The sequence below is a fragment of the Phocoena phocoena genome, chromosome 6 (assembly GCF_963924675.1).
Source record: "Phocoena phocoena chromosome 6, mPhoPho1.1, whole genome shotgun sequence".
Lineage (NCBI taxonomy): Eukaryota > Metazoa > Chordata > Mammalia > Artiodactyla > Phocoenidae > Phocoena > Phocoena phocoena.
In genome coordinates, this window is record NC_089224.1 from 95,667,241 (window position 1) to 95,688,398 (window position 21,158).

A 21,158-nucleotide genomic window follows, 5' to 3' on the forward strand; every position below is an offset into this window, starting at 1 on the left:
TTTCTTACTAGTTCAGATGGAAGAGCGCCGGAAGGCAGCCCTCACGGTGAATCTGTGCGAACTGTATTCGGGGCCCAAGCGTTGAGATACGCATCTGGTACATGATGGCTGAAGGGCAGGAGGACCGATCGGGGGGCCAGCATGAGGGCGGGGGCGTGGCTGAGTGCAGCCGTCAGCTGCAGACCCCGGAGTATACAGGGCCTGCTAGCCTCTGCAGGGACACAGGGAGCCACCTGTTGCACCCATCACTGCCACCGGTCAGCAAATCTGAGCCTGCCCGGGACCCTGGAAGACGTGCTGCCGGAGGGCTGGTAGAGCCTGTAGGAATCTGGAAGCCAGGAATGTCGGGACCTTTTCAGCAGCACTTGCTGTGGGCTGCAGCTCTGAAACAAGCCAAGGGGAGAAAGGAGTTCCGTGGCCAAATTTGTTGGGAGACCTGGGGTTAACAGTCCGCTGGGTTCCGTTACTGCAGGACCTCTCCCAGCGGGCGCAGCTCCCGTGCATGGTGCCTCCCCAGATGGGCCGCGCCTCCCCCTTGCTTGATCACAGGCTCCTCTCCCTGGGGTGCATTCAGGAAGCTGGGTCCCAGCGCACTTTGGGGAAAGCTGACAGTAACAGCAACTCTCCTTTCCCGAGTGCTTGCCTTGTACTAGGAACTGTGCTTAGTGCCCACAGTATTACTGCTCGCCCCCCCCCCCCCTGCCAATGAGGTGGGTAGCATTTTACTGTGTCCATTTTACAGAGAGGAAGCCTGAGGTGTGGGCGTTTCCATGACTTGTCCAGGGCCCCAGGCTGGTATGTGGTGAGCCGGGATTTGAATCCAGGCTTGCTGACACCGCTGCACTGTGGGGCTGCCACTCTGTTGCACTCTCCCCACGCACCAGCCTCCCTGCCCATCCAGCCCCTTCTGCAGACAGAGCACCTGCAGCCCGGGGTCTTAGGGTGAGTGGGGGAGAGGCAGGGCCTTGAACTCAGGTGTCCCTCCTGCCAACACACACTGCTGTGTCCTGAGACTCTGTGCCAAGCAAGGGGTCTGCTCTGCTCTGGGGCCAGGAGAGGGCCCGAAGCTGGCGAACTGTGCCCCTGTGATTCTCTGAATGGGTTGAAGCCTGTGAGCAAGGCTGCATGTACCCTTGGCTGTCTGTGGATTGAGGGAGAAGCCAGTGGGACGCCTGCTTGTAAACAGTGTCAACTGGGTGGGTGAGTCGGGGGCATCGCAGCCTGCAGGCCCTGCCCATCAGCCTACACTTACTGTATGGTTTGAGGAAAGACCTTGGGTACTGAGGGCAGTTGGAGAAACTGAGGCCCAGGTCTAGTGGCAGAGACGGGTAGAGCTGGGGCTTGGAGACCTCATCAGAAGTGCATCAAGTCTAAACAAGTCTTCCCCATCACAGGCTGTGGCCTCGGTCCTTTGGGGAGAGACTCCCCCTTCCCTGGGCTGCCTGCCCCTCCACCTCCCCCCATCTTTCCCTTCTCCTGCTCAAGGCCCCTGACTGCGGCCCCTTGCTATAGTCGTGTCAGGGTCCCGCACTGTGCCCACCAGGTCCTGCACTTGGCCGTCGTAGCACAGCCACTCTGCACGTCCTCTCGCCTGGTGGGCTGTCTGCTTCCCATCAGACGGAGGGCAGCGATCGCATCTTGCTTATGGTTGGGGCCTCGGTGCCGGGCATGTGAAGACGCTCAATAAATTCCCGATCGGTTGAAGGAGAATTAGCAGAAACCGTTGAAGTGTGGGTTGGAGGCATAGGGAGGGAGTCCAGGTCTTTATTACTCAGTGACAGATGAGTAGAACAGCAGGACGCCGTGAATTTACTGAGCCCCCGCTGTGTGCTAGTCACGGGACTGAAGACAGGGAAATATACACTCTGATCTTTGCCCTCCGTGGGTTTATATTTTTCCCAGTAAGACAAGGGTAACACATATAAAACCACTGAATAACAGGCTGCTAAATTCCACGCTGGTTTGGAGGACAGCGTTCCCTTGAGTGACCCACAGTAGCAAAGTGGCGCTGCCCCCTGGGGGCCGCTGACTCACAGGTTGTAGCTCATTCATTCTGATCTTGGTCATGAGATGCAGGTATCATAGTCCTGTTTTACAGGTGAGGAAGCTGAGGCTCGGACCGGAAAAGGAATGTTCCTGCGATCAAACAGCTAGGGGCTGGCAGAGCTGAGCTCACGGTCAGGCTCCGAGCCCAGTGCTCTTCTGACTTAACCTTATACTTGGAATTCACACCCAGTAGCCGGGCCTCTGGCCCGAGGTCGGAGACCGCAGGCAGTGGGAGTTGATGATGGTCCCACTCACCGACTGTCCGCGCTCGTGGTAGGAGTACTACTCATGCTTCATTCAGTCTTCACATAGATGCTCTTAAGTTATCCACAGTTTTCCAATAAGGAGACTGAGGCCCGGCCAGTAAATGGTTTAGCTGAGACTCCATCCCAGGGCTGTCTGACTTCAAACCAGTGGTTCCCACACCTGGTTGCTGGGCATCAGAATCCTCTGTGGATGCTTTGGGAAAAGGCAGCTTCCTAGGCCCCTGGCCCTAGCCATTCTGGTACTGTTAGCCTGGGGTGGGGTCAGGGACTCTGTGTGTGTGCAAGCTCCCAGGTCGTTCTGTTAGGGATGGGGCCTGGGCCCAGGTGGTGGCAGGCCTGTGTGAGGGATGGGCAGGGCCTCTAACTCCTGGGACCCCTGCCAGGCTGGGTCTGATGGGCTCTGCTTGCCTTCCTGCTGTGGGCCTTTGCCCTGTGATCGGCATGGGTGGGCCCTGCCTTTGACTTATCTGAAATGCCTGCTGGGAACTCAGCCATTTCAGTCTACCTGCCTCTGGGAGAAGGGCCTGGCAGAGGGCTGGAGTCAGACATTCATACCATGTTGATCTCTGCACGTCTGAGGGATCAAGACGGCACCTCAACAGACGAGAGAGGCCCTCTCCTTGTCAGACACGTCTGTAGTAGAGCTGGGCACTTCCCGATGGGGCGTAGGGCGAACTCTGTGAGGTTGGTACTTTTAGCCCCATTGTGCAGATAAGCGGACTGAGGCTTAGTGTGTTTAAGGAAATTACCAGGGTCATGCTGCTGGTAAGTGGCAGAACCCAGATATATGGTTTAAAGCCTGTCCTCTTAACCTCTGTCCTTCCTGGCGGGGAGAGCGGTAGCTAGAAGTTATTCTATTGCATCTGAGTGATGATTTCCTTACATGGATGCAATTTATTCCTTATCCTGAAATTCTTTTACATTCATCTCCTTTTTCCTTTCAAGGAATAACTGTGAGTTACCTAAGAAGTTACCCTCTCTGTCTTAGATTTGGAAGCTGAGGCCCAGAGGCGGGAAGTGACTCTCCCAAGGTCACTCAGAAAATAGAGACAAAAACCTGAAATAGACCCCAGCCTCCTGGCCTCCAGCTCAGTGCTGTCTTTGCCGGTCCTTGCTGCCTCTTTGCTCGTGGGAGACACGATAGCCCATTGGCACAGAGTTAGCATTACCTGGAGGCATCACCAGGGGTCCTGGGGCCTCATGGTTGTGCATGTTGGTTGCTGGCTGACCAGTCCTTTCCTTTCCTGTTTTCTAGGGTCCTACGAGTGTGGAATCTGTGGCAAGAAGTACAAATATTACAACTGTTTCCAGACCCACGTACGGGCACACCGAGGTGAGTGACATGTCCCTGGGGCAGAGCTGAGGGGCCGCACCTCCCCATCCTCTGCCTGTTTTTCCACCTGGGCCCCTCCAGGGTGACCCCAGAGGCCCTCAGAGCTCTTTCTGCAGTAGGAGTGGGACCCGAAGAGGAGAGGAGAGGCCTCCTTAACTTGGGAGAGCACCCAGGGATGGGGGTGGGGTGGGGTGCAACAGGATATGCCACCAGTGCCCCCTGTCTGCCCCCCACAGGCCCGCTTCCTCCCAAGGTGCTTCAGTGCTGTTCACTGTCAGTGGTCCTTGCAGGGAAGGTGCTCGTGTGTCATCTCATGTGCTGCTCATGGCAGCCCAGGGAGTGGGGCGGGGCGCTGGCTCCATTCTGAAGGTGAGGATGCTAAAGCGATGGGGGACAGGAGGGATGGCGCCTGCCCCTCCCTGAGCCTGACCCTGGCAGGCAGGGAGGAAGGGCACCGGCTCAGGGCCCGACAGACAGCAGAGAACGGCGAAGGCTTTGTGCCTGCATCCTGAGTGGGAAGAGAGCATCCCTGGGCACGCGGTAGCGGCTTCTCCTGGCCTCCGCCTGCCAGCTTCTCTCTCTTTTGGTGCTGGCCCTTCCATTGGTCCACTCTGCTCACCACCTCCTTCTCTCTCTCTCACAGACACAGAAGCCACCTCAGGGGAGGGAGCCTCCCAAGGCAGTGAGTATTTTTCCCTCCTCTTGGACTGTGCGGGCTGAGAGGGCCAGGGGTGGGAGGAGGAGGGAGAGCCAGGGCCGAGACCCCAGGCGGCTTCTGGGAGGCCTGTTGCTGTGACGCAGGCTTTGGCTTTGGACACAGCACCTCAGAGCAGCCTTTCCCAAAGTGTGCTCCGTGGCATAGGCATGCTGGGGGAAGTTAACAGGCTTTCTGTCAGTAAAGGGTTCTCTGGCCAGATAACCCGGGGAAGCCTTGAGTTCTGCTAAGTTGAACATGTTTCTTTGCTGTAGACTTTTCAGGGCCCTTCACTGGCAAAATATGCATGTGTATCCCCAAGAGGGGTCCAGGGTATACACCATTTCCTGTGTTCTTTTGACTCCCACTCATGGGTCGGGGGCTCCGTAGCTGATGTTGGGGAAATGCTACTTCAGAGAGTCATCCACCCATGGGCACGAACCCTGGGGTGCGGTATCCCGCCACTTGGCATATACAGGGCCCCGGCATCTGGGGATACTGTTCTGCTTGGCTACTTGCGGCCCCTGCTTGCCTTGCCTCCAGATCTAAACCCACAGGGCTGGTAGGCAGCCAGCACAACAAACCTGACTGAGCCCCGGAACCCAGCAGTTTCCCTCCCAGGTGCGTGTGTGCGCACATCCACCCAAAGATGTGAATTAGGGTGTTCTTAGCACTATTCGTAACGGCTTCAAACTGGAAGCCACCCAAGTGCCTAGCGCTAGTTGAATAGATAAGCGAGTCATGGTGTGTCCCACAAAGGACTACAGTACAGCAGTGAGAGGGAAAGGCTGACAGCTACACACAGCAACGTGGGTTACCCACAAACAGAACGTTAGCAAAAGGAGCCGGGCACAAAGAGTGCTTCCCCTAAGGTCTGTGTATAGAAAGTACAAGAACAGGGGAAACTAATTCACGCTGCAAGAAGTCAGAGTCGTGGTTACCCTCGGGAAGGGGTTTCTAGGTTCTGTGATTTGAGTTGGGCACTGGTACAGGTGTTTTCGGTTTTCAGAAATGTAACGAGCTGAACGTTTAGGATTTGTACATTTTTCTCCATCAGTGGTCAGCATATTTTTTGATAGGGGACCAGATAGAAAATATTTTAGACTCTGCAGCCTAGGTTATGTCCATCGCAGCTGTGCAGCCCTGCCGTGGAGCACGAACACAGGCAGAGACGGTGTGGAAATGGATTCCTTATCAAAACAGACAGTGGGCAGGCCACAGTTCGGCCACCCCTGTTCTGCATGTTTGGTATACCACCATGAAAAGTTGCTTAAAATAATAAATAAACACGAGCCACCCCCCTTAAAAATCCGAAACCGAGTAGTTTGAGGAGGCAGGGCCTTAGTTGCAATTGGGTCCTAACAGCATTCCTTCTAAGGCACTTTCGCATCCACTCTCTCTCTGGATTCTTACACCACATGAAAGGCCTGCAGGGCTGAGGCTACCCCTCCGTTTTCTGGAGAATCTGAGCCTCAGGTTGGCCAGGCACCTGCCCCAGAGTCCTCGGCAGGAGGAATTCAGGGTCCTATGCCTCCTCCCCAAGCCCCACGCTGCCCCTGCCTGGCCCCGGGCTCCTTCTCCCTCAATAGCTCCCTTCTCTTCCGGCTCCCATCGCCCGCCTGTGGTCAGCCGCACAGTTAAGGAACTTCCCTATTTATCTTTCCTTCTTTGGCTATTCTGAGCCCCTGGCCTCTCCAGCAGCCCCTCAATGATCCGTTATGCTCTGTCTGGCTTCCGCTGTTCCCGGAGTTTCACTAGTTGTGGAGGACTTCGTGACTGGGGGTATTTTTAGTCCTTCCTCTCTGCGGACTTCACTCCCCATGGCCAGTGTGCTCTGCTGGACTCTGTGTTCCGTCCTGCCCCCCCCCCCCGGCCCTGCCCTGGGCCAGCAGTGCCTGCTCAGACAGCCTGGCCTTCTCACACCCCAGCCTTGCAACAGGACCTGGCCGTGGAGTCCTGTGGAGAATGTCAAGTCCAGCCTTGACCTCTTTGCAGAAGAGGATACTGAGTTCCAGAGAGAAGTCATGCAGCTTCTTAGGGGTGGAGGTGGGCATAGAAACCACGTCTCACACCTTCTAGTCCAGGAATCTTTCGTTTATTTGTTAGAAAAATAGTACAGTCATACAAGAGGCATATACCCAGTTACCCATCTGTCAACTACGAACATAAAAGATAAACTCCGCATCGAGCTCTCTTGCCTTTGTTTAACAATAATATTAGGTAACATTTACCAAGTATTTATCGTATGTTAGGTGTTGTGCTCATTTATTCTTTATCACAATTCTGGGAGATGAAGGAACATATCAGTCCTGTTTTACAGTTGAGAAAATCGAGGAGCAGAGAGTTTAGAGCACGTACCCAACATTAATGGCACCTGTAAGTGGTAGAGTTGAGTTTGAACTTGGGCAGCCTGACTCCAGAGCCTGCCTCCCCAGAGATTCCTGGAGTCCCTGAACTCTCTTGGGGTTCTGAAGATGTGGTTTCACTGACCAAAAAATCATTTTGCCTTTCTTCCTTTGGGGATAACTGTCTTGTCCTAATTCGCTCCTGCCTTAGGAGGGCCCGGGCATGTGGTCCTGTCCACATCGAGGAGACATAGATCAGGGTGTGGCGTGGGATTCGACAGAGCAGGGTGGGGCGCTTCTCAGTGGCAGAAAGCTGGGGGCTCACCTTTTATTGGAGGTGGCGGATGTACGTGGCCCAGCTGGTAGGAGAGGCAGCGTGAGCAGAGATGAGACACATGGGGTGGGCAACTGTGGGGCGACCAGCGCTGACCAGTATGGGAGAGGACTCACGGGGCAGGACCCCATCTGGAACCAGCAGACCCCAGTTGGGCTTGACTTCTCCACCTCTGTTCCCCGGGTATTCAGCTCTGAAAAGGATTACGGTCCAGATGGGACATGATGGGGTAGGTTGTTGCCTGTGTTGGATTGCTGGCCATGGGGAAGGATCGAAGCCTGTGCCAGGCTTGGAATCCTGGAACTGCCAGCCTGGGAGAGACCCTGGGAATCAGCTCATCTACCACCACGCCCCCTCCCCAAACTAGGGGAGAAATGGGGATGCTGAATCCCGAGGTGGGGTTGTCACTTGCTGGCAGTCTGGGTGAGACAGGTGGGGACCAAGAGTCTCCTCCCCACGTCCCACCACCTCTACCCCGCCACTCTGTCGTGGGTCGGGGCAGGGGCATGGAGATGGGAGGGCCTGGTAGGATGGTGGATGCCTGAACCCTGCCTGGTCCCCACACCCTCAGAATGTCTGTGTGTACCTCGCCTGGAGACCAGGTCGTCTCTGTGGGCCTGCATCTTCCAGGCACATCCAGGGACGGCAGGTGCCTTGGAAAAGGTGGAGGCAGAGGCGGGGAGCTGGCTAATGCCACCCGTGTCCCTGAGTTCAGCTAAACGGGGGCCAGAAACCCTCCCACAGAATCGCCTGGCACTGCAACCTTGGGATGAGGCAGTCACATCGGATCCTGTGTTTGGGTGCTGAGGAGCAAAAGACAGGCCAGGAGGCTGGTACCCCAGCCCAGGAGTGGAGAGTGATTCATCCGGACAGAGAAGGACCATGTGCCCTGACTCAGCTGTGGCTTAGAGTTAAGTGAGTAGCTGGATCCTGGCTGTTCCCTGCCCCGCTCTACAGCCTTGAGCAAGCCACCCAACCTCCCTGTGCTGGGCATCCTCGGGAAGCTGGGGTGGACGAGCCATCCCTAGATCAGCCCAAGGAGCACACACACAAGGTCTTTGCTAGTCCAGACGTTGGAGGGGCTGCCGATGTGGCAAAGGCACTGTCCTGTACGAGTCCAGCCTCAGACTTTGGAGAGGCCTAGGGGGTCATCCAAACACAGGCCCTGTCATTGTTTATTGCTGTGTCACACACTTCCCCATGGCTTCACCTGGTCCTCTGGCTCTCTCACGAGGCTGCAGTCAAGGCCAGGGCTGTGGTCTTATCTCACAGCTCAGCCGGGGAAGGGACCGCCTCTGTATGTACTCCCATGCTTGTCAGCAGGATCCATCCTTCCCAAGCTGTTGGGCTGAGGGCCTCAGTTCCCCACTGGCTGTTCACCAGAGGCTGCCAAGTGGGTCTCTATGTGAGGCAGCCTGCAGCAGGCAGCTAGCAAGAGCGAGACGGTGTGAGCAAGGCCAAAGTCGTAGTCTTCCTGTGACATCACTTAACTCTAAGCTGTGGCTGAGTCAGGGCACATGGTCCTTCTGTGTCTGGATGAATCATTCTCCATTCCTGGGCTGGGGTACCAGCCTCCTGGCCCTCTTTTGCTCCTCACCTTACTGCATTGTCTCTGTTAGAAGCGAGTCAGCGGGTCCAGCCGAGACATTGCACAGGACGGGAACGCCAGTAACCAGGGTCATTCAGAACCATCCATGATGGGCCTCACCCAGGCCCCCCTTGCTGTAGGGCTTGCAGCAGGTCCCTTCTGCCCCTCAGTAGACTCAAGTGTTAAATGGGTTATTACCTCCTCCCTCGATTGCAAGGCCGAATGGAGGGAATGCTGGGGAAGCTCCTGGCCTGGCCCCTAACAGTACAGCCAACACCCAGGAAGCTGTAGCTGCAGTGACTGTTATTCTCACATAACGAAGGAAGTCATGAACCGGGCCCTTAGGGGCTCAGCTCACATGGGATAGGATTGGAAGTGCCTTTGAAAATCACTTCAAGGCTCCCTGGTCTCCTTGTGTACAAGACTTCTAACACCCCAGGAGCTATTCTCCATGGAGTCACCAGTTGGGCCCAGTCTGGCCCACACCACCTCCCCCAGCCCCAAGTGACTGAAGCCCTGGTAACCACGTGTCTTTCCATCCCCCGCAGACAACTTCAGGTACACGTGTGACATCTGCGGGAAGAAGTACAAATACTACAGCTGTTTCCAGGAACACCGAGACCTGCACGCAGTGGATGGTGAGTCAGGCCCCTCACTCCTCAGGAGCGGAGTCCCATAAAGAGACCCCCCTCCAGGGCTGCTTATGGGGCCCAGGGCCCACCCACAGCTTCCCCTCCCTTTTCCTACCCAGGGAAGGTCGGGCAGCAGGCAGACCACGAGTGGAGTGACGAACCTCCGAGGGTTCTGGGCTAGAGAAGGTCTCCATCATATTCCATGTGTATTTCTGATGAGAGTAACCCAAGTGAAGTTGCCGTTTTTGAGGGTCAAAATCAGTCGAATATCAGCAATTTTATACCGATTTATTTTATGATTTCATGTTGAGTATTCACACGCTCTGGTGAAATTAAACCAATTTTTTAAATCGATGATATTTTAGCATCTTAGATTATACAGTTAGAAATTAGAACGATAAATTTAGGTAATTTATTTTTGGAATCTTAAGAATCCTAGAAATAGGGTCTTTGACTGGAAAAGCCTCTGGAGGGTTCCCTCTCCAGCCCCACACCCCAAGCCCGTGTCAGGCTGTGACAGCCGGGTCTCACCACCTGTCGCCTCTGGTCCATCCTTCCTCTCACCTCCTTTTTCTTTACCCATGCCCCCATCTCTTCCTTTTTTTCTCCTGCCCTGGTCCCTCGAGCGTCTGGCGGTGATCCAGAAACAGGCCAGCCCAAAAGCGTCTTCCTGCCCGGGGGTGGGCCCTCGAGGAATGGAGGGATGTGCCCTCCTGTGGCCCTTGGTTTCCTGGGCAGCCACAGTGGCTGAGGCAGCTGTCCTGGGCCCCAAAGGCAAGCTTGCTGGGGCAGAGGCTGGGAGCATTGGGCAGAGGCAGCTATGGGCAGGGACTAACAGGGTTCCTGTTTGCTTCTTTCCTTCTGCGGCTGCCGCCTCCCGCCCGGGCGCAGTGTTTAGTGTGGAAGGGGCCCCTGAGAATCGGGCAGGTAAGTCCTTGGTGGCTGCCCACCTCCCTGTCCCAACCTGGGCTCTGAGACCTGGTTACCAGGGCACTAAGGGCCGTGTGTTCTCCCACAGACCCCTTCGACCAAGGTGTCGTGGCCACTGACGAGGTGAAGGAGGAGCCCCCGGAACCATTCCAGAAAATCGGGCCAAGTATGCAGGCCTCTCTCTGGGGCCGGGGCTGGGTGGGGAGACAGGTGGGGGTGGCTGAGGGTGGCAGGGTGAGTCCCACCACTGGAAGGGGGCAGCGTTGCTAATCCTGCAGCAACAGCTCTGGCCAGCGAGGCACTGGCCTCCTTGTACCTCACTTTGCCCACCTGTCAAATGGGTCAGTCACTCTTAGGACTTGCTTTTGAGAAGCAGCAGGACAGCACAGGGTCCAGGTCAGGGCAGTGAAGGTAGCACAGGCTTGGTGCCCAGTGTTAGCCGTCCTGAGCCTTGGCTCCTCACCTGTGGAGTAAGGGTGACACTTCCCCGCAGGTTTGTTGGGGGATTAAATGAGATCATGGATATAAATCACCTATTAATTAGCACAGTGCCTGGTACATAGTAGGTGCTCGGAAAATACTGTCGTTACTGTTGTCAGAAGGGGTTTATCAGCAAATGAAGCTCTCTGGGGGAGCTACATGCAGACGCTCCGTCCTCATCCCAGTAAACCCCTGAGAGCAGGAGCCACGCACTTGACCTGCCTATTCACAACGCCCTGGTATTGAGTATAGTGGGAACACAGCAGTGAGCAAGACAGATGTGGCCCTGCCTCGGGTAGTTCACACAGGGAGGGGGCAGTAGGTCAGTAAGCAGGTAGTTACAACATAGAAGCCCAGGGAGCAGTGGGGCTGGGAGGCAACTGACCAGCCTTGGGAATCCATGAGGCTTCTGCGTGGGGATGAGGGTAGGGATGAGCCCCTGTATCCCACATGAAGGCAGCAGAGCTGCACTTGTTCCAGGAACTGAAAGGCAAATCGATTCTGAGTTCAGGTCTTAGAGAGCCTTGAAAACCAGAAGAAGGCAGTTAGATTTCATCCTGAGGGGAATGAGCCAGAGTTTACTCAGTGGAGGAGGGACTTGATCAGGTTTGTGCTTTAGGAAGACATTTTGGCTGCCGCAGGGGGTGTGGATTTGGGTCGGGGTGGAGGTTGGTTCTCGCAAGTGAGACCGGTCCAGCCCTTCAGGAAGTTGCATGCTTGCTTCTTCCTCTCTATTTTTCCATGCCTCTCTTACTACCCAGCAAGAAGAGACCTTTATTGTCTCTACCTGTTGCAATAAGGATTAAGGCAGCTTGTGAAAATATACACACAAACATAGATTGAATGGATGAGGAAGTTTAGGGAAGGAGAGTCAAGGGAGCTGGAACAGTGAAGCCAGAGACAAGCCTCAGAGGGCGGGGACTTGGTCCCGGCCCTTGGAAGGCATTGGATGGGCCCCTGAGTGTTCTTCCTCCTTCCTCGTAGGAGATGATTCTCTCCTTTTCTTTACCTCTTAAAGCACTCAGGAAACTGGAGATGTGATAATGTCTGTAAATATGATGTAAAACTAATGTCTGTATGACAGCACTTGTCATATGCAATGGTAAACATTCAATAAACAGTAACATTAAAATAATCTTGAAGTGGGGACTTGCCTGGCAGTGCAGTAGTTAAGACTTCACCTTCCAATGCAGGGGGTGTGGGTTCGATCCCTGGTCAGGAAACTAAAATCTCACATGCCTCAGACCCAAAAAACCAAAACATAAAACCGAAGCAATACTGTAACAAATTCAATAAAGACTTTAAAAATGGTCCACGTCAAAACAAAAAAAAATCTTTAAAACAAAAAAACAACAGCCTTGAAGTGAAGAAAACGATGAAATCCTTAACAGTAAAACTGCCGGAAGTTAGACTGTGGGAGAACCCAGATGTGAATCAGACATGTTCCATGATGGACGTTCATAGACCAATGCAGGACAGGGACACTGGGATCTGTGAAACTCCCCCCCTCCCGCTTCAGCGTTGCCTGCCAGCAGTCCCAGCATAGCACCACCCCTTCCATCTGTAGCATCATAATTATCAAAACAGAATACAGACAACATAGGCTGTAGAATCAGACAAGCCCAGGTTTGAATGCTGACATCACCAATTTACTAGCTACTTACCCCCACGGAGTGTCCTTTGATTCTTGTATAAATTGGGAATAAGAACATCTATCTGTTCTTCAGGGCTGTTGGAGGATGCCTGTGTCAAGTGTCTAGCCCAGCACCCGGCTCGTATTTAGGGCTTAACGAATGAGCGATGTTGCTGAGAGATAGTCAAGAGCGAGAGCTTTAGAGCCATCCCAAAGATGAACCCCAGCTCTATACTTAATGCCTGTGTGACGTCCTGCAAGTTTTATAATCTCTCTAATCACAGTAATGACAGTAAAACTCACCTCTCAGGATTGTCATGGAGATTAGATGAGATTATATTTGTAAAGGAATTAGTATAGTCCTTGACATTTACATGGAAAGCATTAAACAAGTGGTACCTATTAATTATCCAGAAAGGTACAGAGCAAGATGAAACTTGTTCTCTATATCAGTAACTACGTCTGACAGCCAGCCAGTGCTAGGACCCAGGAGGAATTATCACAAATTATATGGAGTAGGGAATTGCACTGAGAAAACTGACTTGAGTTTGGCTCCCAGCTTGACGCCATGGAACTGAGATGTCTATAAGAGTATGAGGCTGTTCCTTGTTACCACTCAGCAGCTGCCTTGTGAGATCAGAATCCTGCTTCTTGGGCTTCTGCCACTTTTTGTAAGCTGGCCAGTAGGGGTACAGTGCACTGTGGAGGGACTAGTCCCCACAAGTAGAGCTCTATAGGTCAGGGGAAGAGGAGAAACAGTGGCAGCAGGGCATGCTGGGAAGTATGCCTTTCACATCCATGTCAGCTGAGCAAATTGGAGAATTAAGTACTCAAGGAGGAGGAAGCCAGAGCCAGTACAGAGCAGAGGAATCCTGCTAGAAGGAGGGAGTTGGTGTAAGAGGCCCTGTGTGTCAACGTGCTCTTTGGGTGCAGATCTGAGAATTACTCCCATGGTAATGGTCTACCATGATAATGGGGGGACGATTGAGGACAATTCATTCAAGTCTATTGAAACAGTGTAAATCTGGATTTGTTTATAGGTTACTTGAGTTTTATACCTGGATAAGGAAGAGTGACTTAAAAGGTAAAAAAAAAAAAAAATAAGAAAATAAAACTTGGGAACTATGAAAATTCCACATGACAAGAAAGGAATTTAAGAGACTTAGAGGAAGAGTATACCTCTGAAAATGATCTACCACAGAGTCTAGAAGGAAATGCTGTTTGGCAACCACAGTCAAGTATGAGAAAATATGACCTGTCTTAGTTCACTCAGGCTGCCATAACAAAGTACCATAGACTGGGTGACTTAAATAACAGAAATTAATTTTCTCACAGTTCTGGAGGCTGAAGTCAAAATCAGGGTGCCAGTGTGATTGAGTTCTGGTCCAATGACCCTCTTTCTGGCTGTACTGTCACATGGTGAGAAGAAAAAGAGAGCAAACTCTCTGGTGCCTCTTGTTATAAGGGCACTAATCCCATCATGAGGGACCCCACCGCCATCCTCATGACTTCATCTAACCTAATTACTTCCCAAAGGCCCCATCTCAAAATAGCATTGCATTGGGAGACAGGACATCATCATCTGAATTTTGGGGGGAAACAATTCAGTCCATAGCATGACCTCTGTAAAAAAGGAAGCTGTATGGTGAAAAAGCAACAAGATAAGATGAAAAACCAAAGAGAGAGGAATGAGATGAGAAGAATTGGAGAGAAGCAGAAAATATAAGAGCAGATTTAAAACCTACATTGTAGATAGTAAAGAGCAGAGTTGATCTGCAGAAATGGAATTAATAATGTGAAGGACAAACTTGAACAGATGAGCTTAATAAGCAGAAAACATGATAAATATGGAGAATGGGGAAACTGTTCCAGATAATTGGTGGGACAGAAGCAATACTCCAAAGATACGATAGAAGAAAAAAATTGCTCAGCTAAAGGAAGACCTATATGTCAGGTAGAATCAATAAAAGAGGACCCATAACTAGATAGATATTAGTGGCTTTTTAAACTATAAATATAAGGGGGAAAACTATACAGGTACCTGGAAATAAAAAAGCAAGTTACTTACAAATGATTTCAAGGTGGACTTGCATCGGACTTCCCTGCAATACTAAATGCTGAAAGATCATGGAATAAGTTCTGAAGGGAAAAAGGTGTAACCTAAGAATTTTATATCTAGACAAACTGTGATTTGTGTGTAAGAAAAAAAAAACAAGGGCTCAGAAACGTGCTATTTCTCCTATATACCCAACTTCAAAAAATTACTTGAAGATGTACTCCAATGAACTGAGTGGTTGAACACATTTAAGGGCTCAATTATGAGGCATTAATTCATAGTAAAAGAGGACTTGTGAATACTGAAGCCAGGTAAACTAGAAGTAAGTTTAAGTTTAAAATGTTGCAAATCTGATTATAAAATTGAATGCAAAAAAAGATCATTCTAAAATATTAAAAATGAATGTTAAAAACCAGGAAGGAGGGAATAGGTGAAGGATACAATAAAGTAGGTTAAATCAGTCCTGCTTATAGTGTGGTCCCCAAACCAGCAGCATAAGCATCTCCTAAAAGCTTATTAAAAATGTAAATTCTCAGACCCCACACCAGACCTGTGGAATCAGAATCTCCAAGGTGGGGCTCAGGTGTCTGTGTTGTAACAGTCTTTCTAGATGATTCTTATTTAGGCTAAAGTTTGAGAGGCACTGAGTTAAACTACCTTTCTCAGTGGTAATAGATATGAAAATATCATTTCGTGCTTGACTATAAAAATCAGAGAAATGTATCTTATATACTGTCTAGAACAATGGAAAATGCTGGAATATTGGAGAATAATGGAAAGGCAAAGAAAAGAGTTCATACATCAAACAACTGAAAACTAAAGGGATAAACCAGAAAGGGTATAGGATGAAAAGAAAAGAATCATAAGGCAAGTAAAACCAAGTCAGTAATAGCAATAAAAGCAAATGGCATAACTTCCTTTATTAGAAGACAAAGAGTCTCAGGTTAACTTAAAAGAATCCAATTAAGAATGGTTTATTAGAGACATACTTAGTTAATTCCTTGTCTTTTACTCTTCTCTTTCCCATGGAGCTCTTTCCTACTCCCTTAACTAAATTGAATTCCTTATTAAGATTTTCACAGCACCGTGTCTCCTTAAGACTACCCATTGTGGTTGCAGTTTTAGATTTGTGTGATGATTTGATTTTTCTTTCTCCTTTTCCAGACTGTAAGTTCCTTGAAGGCAGGGACCATTGCTCAACATTTTGTGCCAGCATTTAGCACAGTACCTGTTTGATGAATGCAAGTACAAGAAAATTTAGGGAAATGGCTTTAGGCACATGTGAACAAGTAGAAGGATCTAACAAAGTAATTATCAAGAACTAATAATATTAATACCAGACAAACTAATAAAACAGTGTAATTAAAAGTTAGAGTGGGGCTTTCCTGGTGGCACAGTGGTTGAGAGTCCGCCTGCCGATGCAGGGGACACGGGTTCATGCCCCGGTCCGGGAAGATCCCACATGCGGCAGAGCGGCTGGGCCCGTGAGCCATGGCGTCTGGAGCCTGTGCTCCGCAGTGGGAGAGGCCACAACAGTGAGAGGCCCGCGTACCGCAAAAAAAAAAAAAAAAAAAAAGAGTGGTGGTTCTTAACTTTCTAACGCTTCAGGATTTTCTTCAGGACCTGTTCAAACACAGTTTACTGGATCCCATCCTTAGGATTTTTCTTGCAGAATGTTTCGAATAAGTCCCGAGAATTTGCATTTCTAACAGGTTCCCAGGCGATGCTGATTGCCACTAGCCCAGGGACCATGCTTTGAGAACTGCTGTGTTAGAAAATAGTGTAATGTTAACAAAGGATATGGTTCAAAGTGGAGGTTTTGATCTCGTGAGCCTGTCTGCATCAAACAACATTGTATCTAAATATACGAAATAAATTCAGAAACGCAATGAATTGGAAGGATTGATCACAACATTTGGTCTTTGACAGAGCAAGGAGAGAAATAAAGGTTAAAGGTTATATAGAGTTTGAATAATGCATTAATACAGTTGATCTAACCACTTCAGAGCCTACCTGCAAAGAGCAATAATATATCTTTACCGCGGTCATGAATCAGTTAACAAAAATTATTTTTTAGCTACCAAAATTTTTAAAGCTCCTGTATTGAGAGAAAAGAGCATAAACAGACCAAGAAACCAATTGAGAAAAGATACTTGTAACGTGTCGAACGAAACGTTGTTGCCCTTAATCTATAGAGTTCTTAGCGATTTTAAAAAAGGTAAACATGCCTGTAGAAACATTGACTGTAAACAAAATAGGAAAGTCACAAAAGAAAAAATGTAGTTCATTAATCCTCAAAAGTAGCTTCCTTAGAACTCAAAGAAATGGAAAATAAAACCAGCAGTGCAATGTATTTCTCCCTGTCAGGCACAGTAAGAAGATGATAGTACTGAATGCTGGCTACAGTATATGGAAACAGTCATTTTGAGATCTTTCTGATGGGGGCGAAAATTGGCCCAGTCTTTCAGTAAGTAGTTGGTGCTGTGGTGATCAAAAGCTTTAAAAATGCAGACCCTTAGTTTATCCTGGGGAAATATGTGCAAAGATTATGAACAATAATCTTTATTTTGCAGTGGTGTGCAAAAATAATGAGCAGATGTGCAAAAATTTCTACGAGGATACGGATCACAGCATTTTTTTATAAGGGAAATTTTTGAAACAATCTCAGTGTCCTCTGGTTTAGAAGACTGGCTCAGCAAATTCCAAAGTCCAGTGGTAACCAGGCAGCCAATAAATGCAGTAGAGATCGATGTTTATTGATTTGAGCAAGATGTCTACAAAATATTGTTGATTGAATGCACCAGGTTACAAAGAGCATGTAGATCACGGCTGGCTAATTCAAGGCCCGTAGAAGCCAGACGGCTGACGTCAGTGAGAGATGAGATGGGAGTGCAGGGTGGGGTCTGGGGCAAGTGGCCAGGTGAATGCTCCACCCTGTGGGGTAGCTGCTACTCTTTTTTGGGGATTATAGATGATTGAAGTTTCTCTTATATTTAAAATTTTGTATTTGTATTTATCAGTATTTTATAATTTTCCCCCAGTGAACAATATTACATCAGAAATTTTTAAGAAGAAAGAAGTTAGGCAGTGCCAAAAGAGAGGTAAAGATGAAGTCCGGTGGGACCCAAGAGGAAGACATGGCCCCTTCTGCCAGGGGGTGGGGGGCGTTGGGGGGCAGGGAAGACCCTGGAGACAAGGTGACCCACATGTGGCCATTGCAGAGGGCAAGGCTTGAAAAGGGGCTGATAAAGAGGTTGGCACTGGAGGTCAACTTAGGACACCACCCATTTCCTGAGCACCGGGGCCTGGGGGTGGAGCGATGGAGGAGGACAGCGTGTGCCAGGTACTGTTCTAAGCATGTGACATACAAATTTAATCCTCACAGCAATCCTATAAGGTGGTCCTATCATTGCCCCATTTTACAGATAGGAAAACTGAGGCATGGAGAGGTTATTAGATTTGCCTAAAGTCACACAGCTTGAAATAGAGGAGCTGGGATCTGAACCCTGGCGGTCTGACTCAAGGGGGCTCCTGATTCTAGTTGGTGGTCCCAGAATGAGGAGGGGTTTGTGGGGAGAGAGCAAGCTGCTACTTCTGGTTGGGAACAGGCACCCATTCCCACACTCTCCTCTCCTTGGACAGAAACCGGCAATTATACCTGTGAATTCTGCGGAAAGCAGTACAAGTACTACACGCCCTACCAGGAGCACGTGGCCTTACACGCTCCCATCAGTGAGTACCTTCTCTGGTTGCGGGAAGGGTGGGCCAGCCATAGGCTGAGGCTCTGGAGTTTGGCTAGGGGAGGGTGAAAGCAGAGGTGAACTTGTTCTGGGTCAGCCTCTAGGTGTCCCAGGTCTGACCTGGGGCCACCTGACTGCAGGAGCAGGGAAAGCCCCACCCTTAAGCCAGCAAAGTCTGAGTCCTCCCCTGGTGGTCTCAGAGGCCTGGGCCCATGTGGATTTTGGGTTAGGAAGGGTGGGCATCATTCACCCAAGTCCTTCAGCAGCCTTGTCCTCACCTCTTCCAAGCACCTCCAAATCATGTGGTCCCTGAGTCGCCACCCCCAAAGGCAGCGCCATGTAATGCAGCTTCAGTCTGAACCAGCGCAGGGCCAGGCTGGAGGATGGTCAGTTAGACAAGACAGCTTTGCCCTTGGAGGTAGAAAGGGTAAGAAGTCAGAAGGAGTGCCAGGCCGGCCTCAGAAGCCCCGGGTATTAGTCCCAGTGGAGTCACAGTCATGTGTGTGGCCTTGGGCAGGCCCCCAATCCCTCCCTCCTCCCCTGGCCTGGGAGGGAAAGGGTTCTAAGGATCCTTCCCACAGGGACATCCTGGCCTTCCATTCTCCCCATGTGGCTGATTTCCCAGCTTCCCTTTTGGATGTCAGAGGGGGCCGTATCCTTAGATCCCCAAGTATATGAGCTAAGAGGGCCCTCAGTCCTCAGCCAAAGTTCAGACAGGGCGGGGCTTAACCACATTGCAGGGCAGTAGGGCGGGATGTTTAAGAGGTATTTGGGAGTATCCCTGCTTTTGTTTGTCACAAAAGAGCTATGGGGATCCCACTCCACAGTCTGTGGATAGGAAGGTTTGGGTTCAGGGAGGGGAAGGGATTATGCAAGGTCATCAGGGGTGCAAGGTGCCTAGAGTACAGGAGGCCCAACCCTCCTGGAGCACTGACAGTAGCAGCACAGGCCCCTGGGCCCCTGAGGGCTTTCAGGTGGGCAGGGAGGGGTGTCCACAGCTCAGGCGGTGGAGGAGGTAGCTTCCCCGGGAAGTCCTGCCTGCTGTGCAGAGCGGCAGGACTGAGGGGTCTCCCTCAGATGGGGAGCACCCATCCTTAGGTGGAATACTGGGCTGAGGTTCTCATACTGCTCGGCCCCTGACTGATGGGTAACCTTGGACCTGTCACTTCCCTTCTCTGGGCTCAGGTTTCCCACCTGTGGGAGCTCTCGAGGTCTTTTCAGCCCAGGGGTCTGGATTCCAGTCATCTCCAGTATAAGGAGACCCTCAGGCAGACCTCTGCAGTGGCGCAACTACAGGAGCCTCTCCTGCCACCCATGCTAAGCATGTATGGGTTACTTATTGCCCACCACATGGCCAGGTCCTATGTGGGGGAGAGAGGCCACAGCTGACACTGGGTGGGCACTAACCCATCCATTTGACCCACTCATGGTGCTGGTGCTGAAGCATCAGGGCTGTGGCTTGAGCTCCATGGCTCAGACCCCTCTGGGGATCCCGCTGTCCATGGGCAGGGACAGGGGCAATTGTGTGTGGGTACCTGCTTACCTGTGCTCTCCGGGGAAACAGCAACTGCCCCGCTGCCAGGTGCCCAGAGGGGATGCTACCCAGAATGCACTTACAGTTAGGTGTTAGTTACAAAGCCATCCTGCAACTTGGGTTTCAGCCTTTGGAGAAAACCTTCAGTGCTGTTTCTGCTCTTTCCCCAAATGGCTCTTGCTGGAACAAGTTGAATAAGGTCATGGAGTTAATAAGAGGAGGAGCTTGGCTTGAACCCTGACAGGCACCCTCTAGGCCCATACTCTTAACCATGAAGTTCTCCTGCATCGCATGTCAGATGGTACAGCAGGAAGGGGTGCTTCGTTTGTACCCTGATTACTTCCCTAACGTCCAGGTACTTCTCTCCTGAAAGGCTGTCTACTCTTTCTCTGTTCCTCATTTTCTTGTTCTCTCTGTTGTGAACTCTTTTGTCTTTCTGCACCTGTTTGTTGAGTGCATCTCTTCTTTATTACTGAAGTCTAGGGACTGTATGATCATCTGTGTTTAAAATTACAGAGTGAGAGATTTAGGTTAGATGCAACAGAGGATTGATTCTCCAAAGCTGACCAAGAAATAGTCCCTCCAGTGGCCTTTGGATCTAGATATTTGTATGTCCGTGGGTTCTATGGGTTCCATGTGGAATTGGGGGCTGGACTTGATGGCTTCATCAAGTGGTACTCAGGGCCAGGCCTTGAGAGACCCTGGGTCTCCTGAGAGCATCCAGAGCGACGTAGGCTGACTGGAAGGAGGTCTAACAAAATGGAGTCATATAATATGTACTCTCTTGGGCCTGACTGCTTTCACTTGGCAAAATGTTTTCAAGATTCCTACATGTTGTGTATATCGGTTCATTCTTTTTTTTACCGCTGAGCAGTATTCTGTTGTGTGCAAGTACCACAGTTTGTTGAGCCATTTGCTTGTTCATTTGAATTGTTTCCAGTTTTAGGCTATTATGAATAAAGCTGCTGTTGAAAATGCTTGTACTAGGCTTTCTGTGTTCATTTCTCTTGGATACATTCCAGGGCGTAGAATTGATAGGTCATAGGGGAGAGTATGTTTACCTTTTTAAGAACTGACAAACCATTTCCCAAGATGACTGTAGCACCTTTCACTCCCACCAGCCACAGATGGGAGCTGCACTTGCTCCAAATTCTTGCCAACAATTTGGTGGTAGGAAGCGACTCTGGTGAGTGTGTAGCGGTATTTCATTGTGGTGTTAATTTGTATTTTCCTGATGACTACTGATGTTGAGCACTTTTTCATTTGCTTATTAGCCATTCGTATATTTTACTTTGGAAACTGTTTAAGTCTTTTGCCCATTTTTTTTGGTTGGGTTGTTTGTCTTTTCATTGTTAAATTGGAGGAGTTCTTTATATACTCTAGATCCAGGGTCTTTATCAAATATATATTTTGTGGACATTTTCTCTCAGTCTTTGGTGTGACTGTTGATTTTCATATAGTATCTTTTGATGAGCAGTTTTTCATTTTAATGAAGTCTGATTTATCGGTTTTTTTATGGTTAGTGTTTTCTCAGTTCTACTCAGGAT

The 21,158-nt window shown here is 50.3% G+C and overlaps 1 protein-coding gene across 1 annotated transcript in view; it reads left to right on the forward strand.

The window, feature by feature from the left end:
• ZNF618 (zinc finger protein 618) overlaps positions 1–21,158 on the forward strand; it is a 354,057-nt gene that overhangs the window by 303,295 nt on the left and 29,604 nt on the right. The window contains exons 7-13 of the mRNA XM_065879940.1: positions 3,568–3,645; positions 4,289–4,327; positions 9,155–9,244; positions 10,130–10,165; positions 10,257–10,334; positions 17,379–17,438; positions 17,980–18,069. Of these exons, the coding sequence (XP_065736012.1) occupies positions 3,568–3,645; positions 4,289–4,327; positions 9,155–9,244; positions 10,130–10,165; positions 10,257–10,334; positions 17,379–17,438; positions 17,980–18,069 (471 nt within the window). The remainder of the gene's footprint in view (positions 1–3,567; positions 3,646–4,288; positions 4,328–9,154; positions 9,245–10,129; positions 10,166–10,256; positions 10,335–17,378; positions 17,439–17,979; positions 18,070–21,158) is intronic.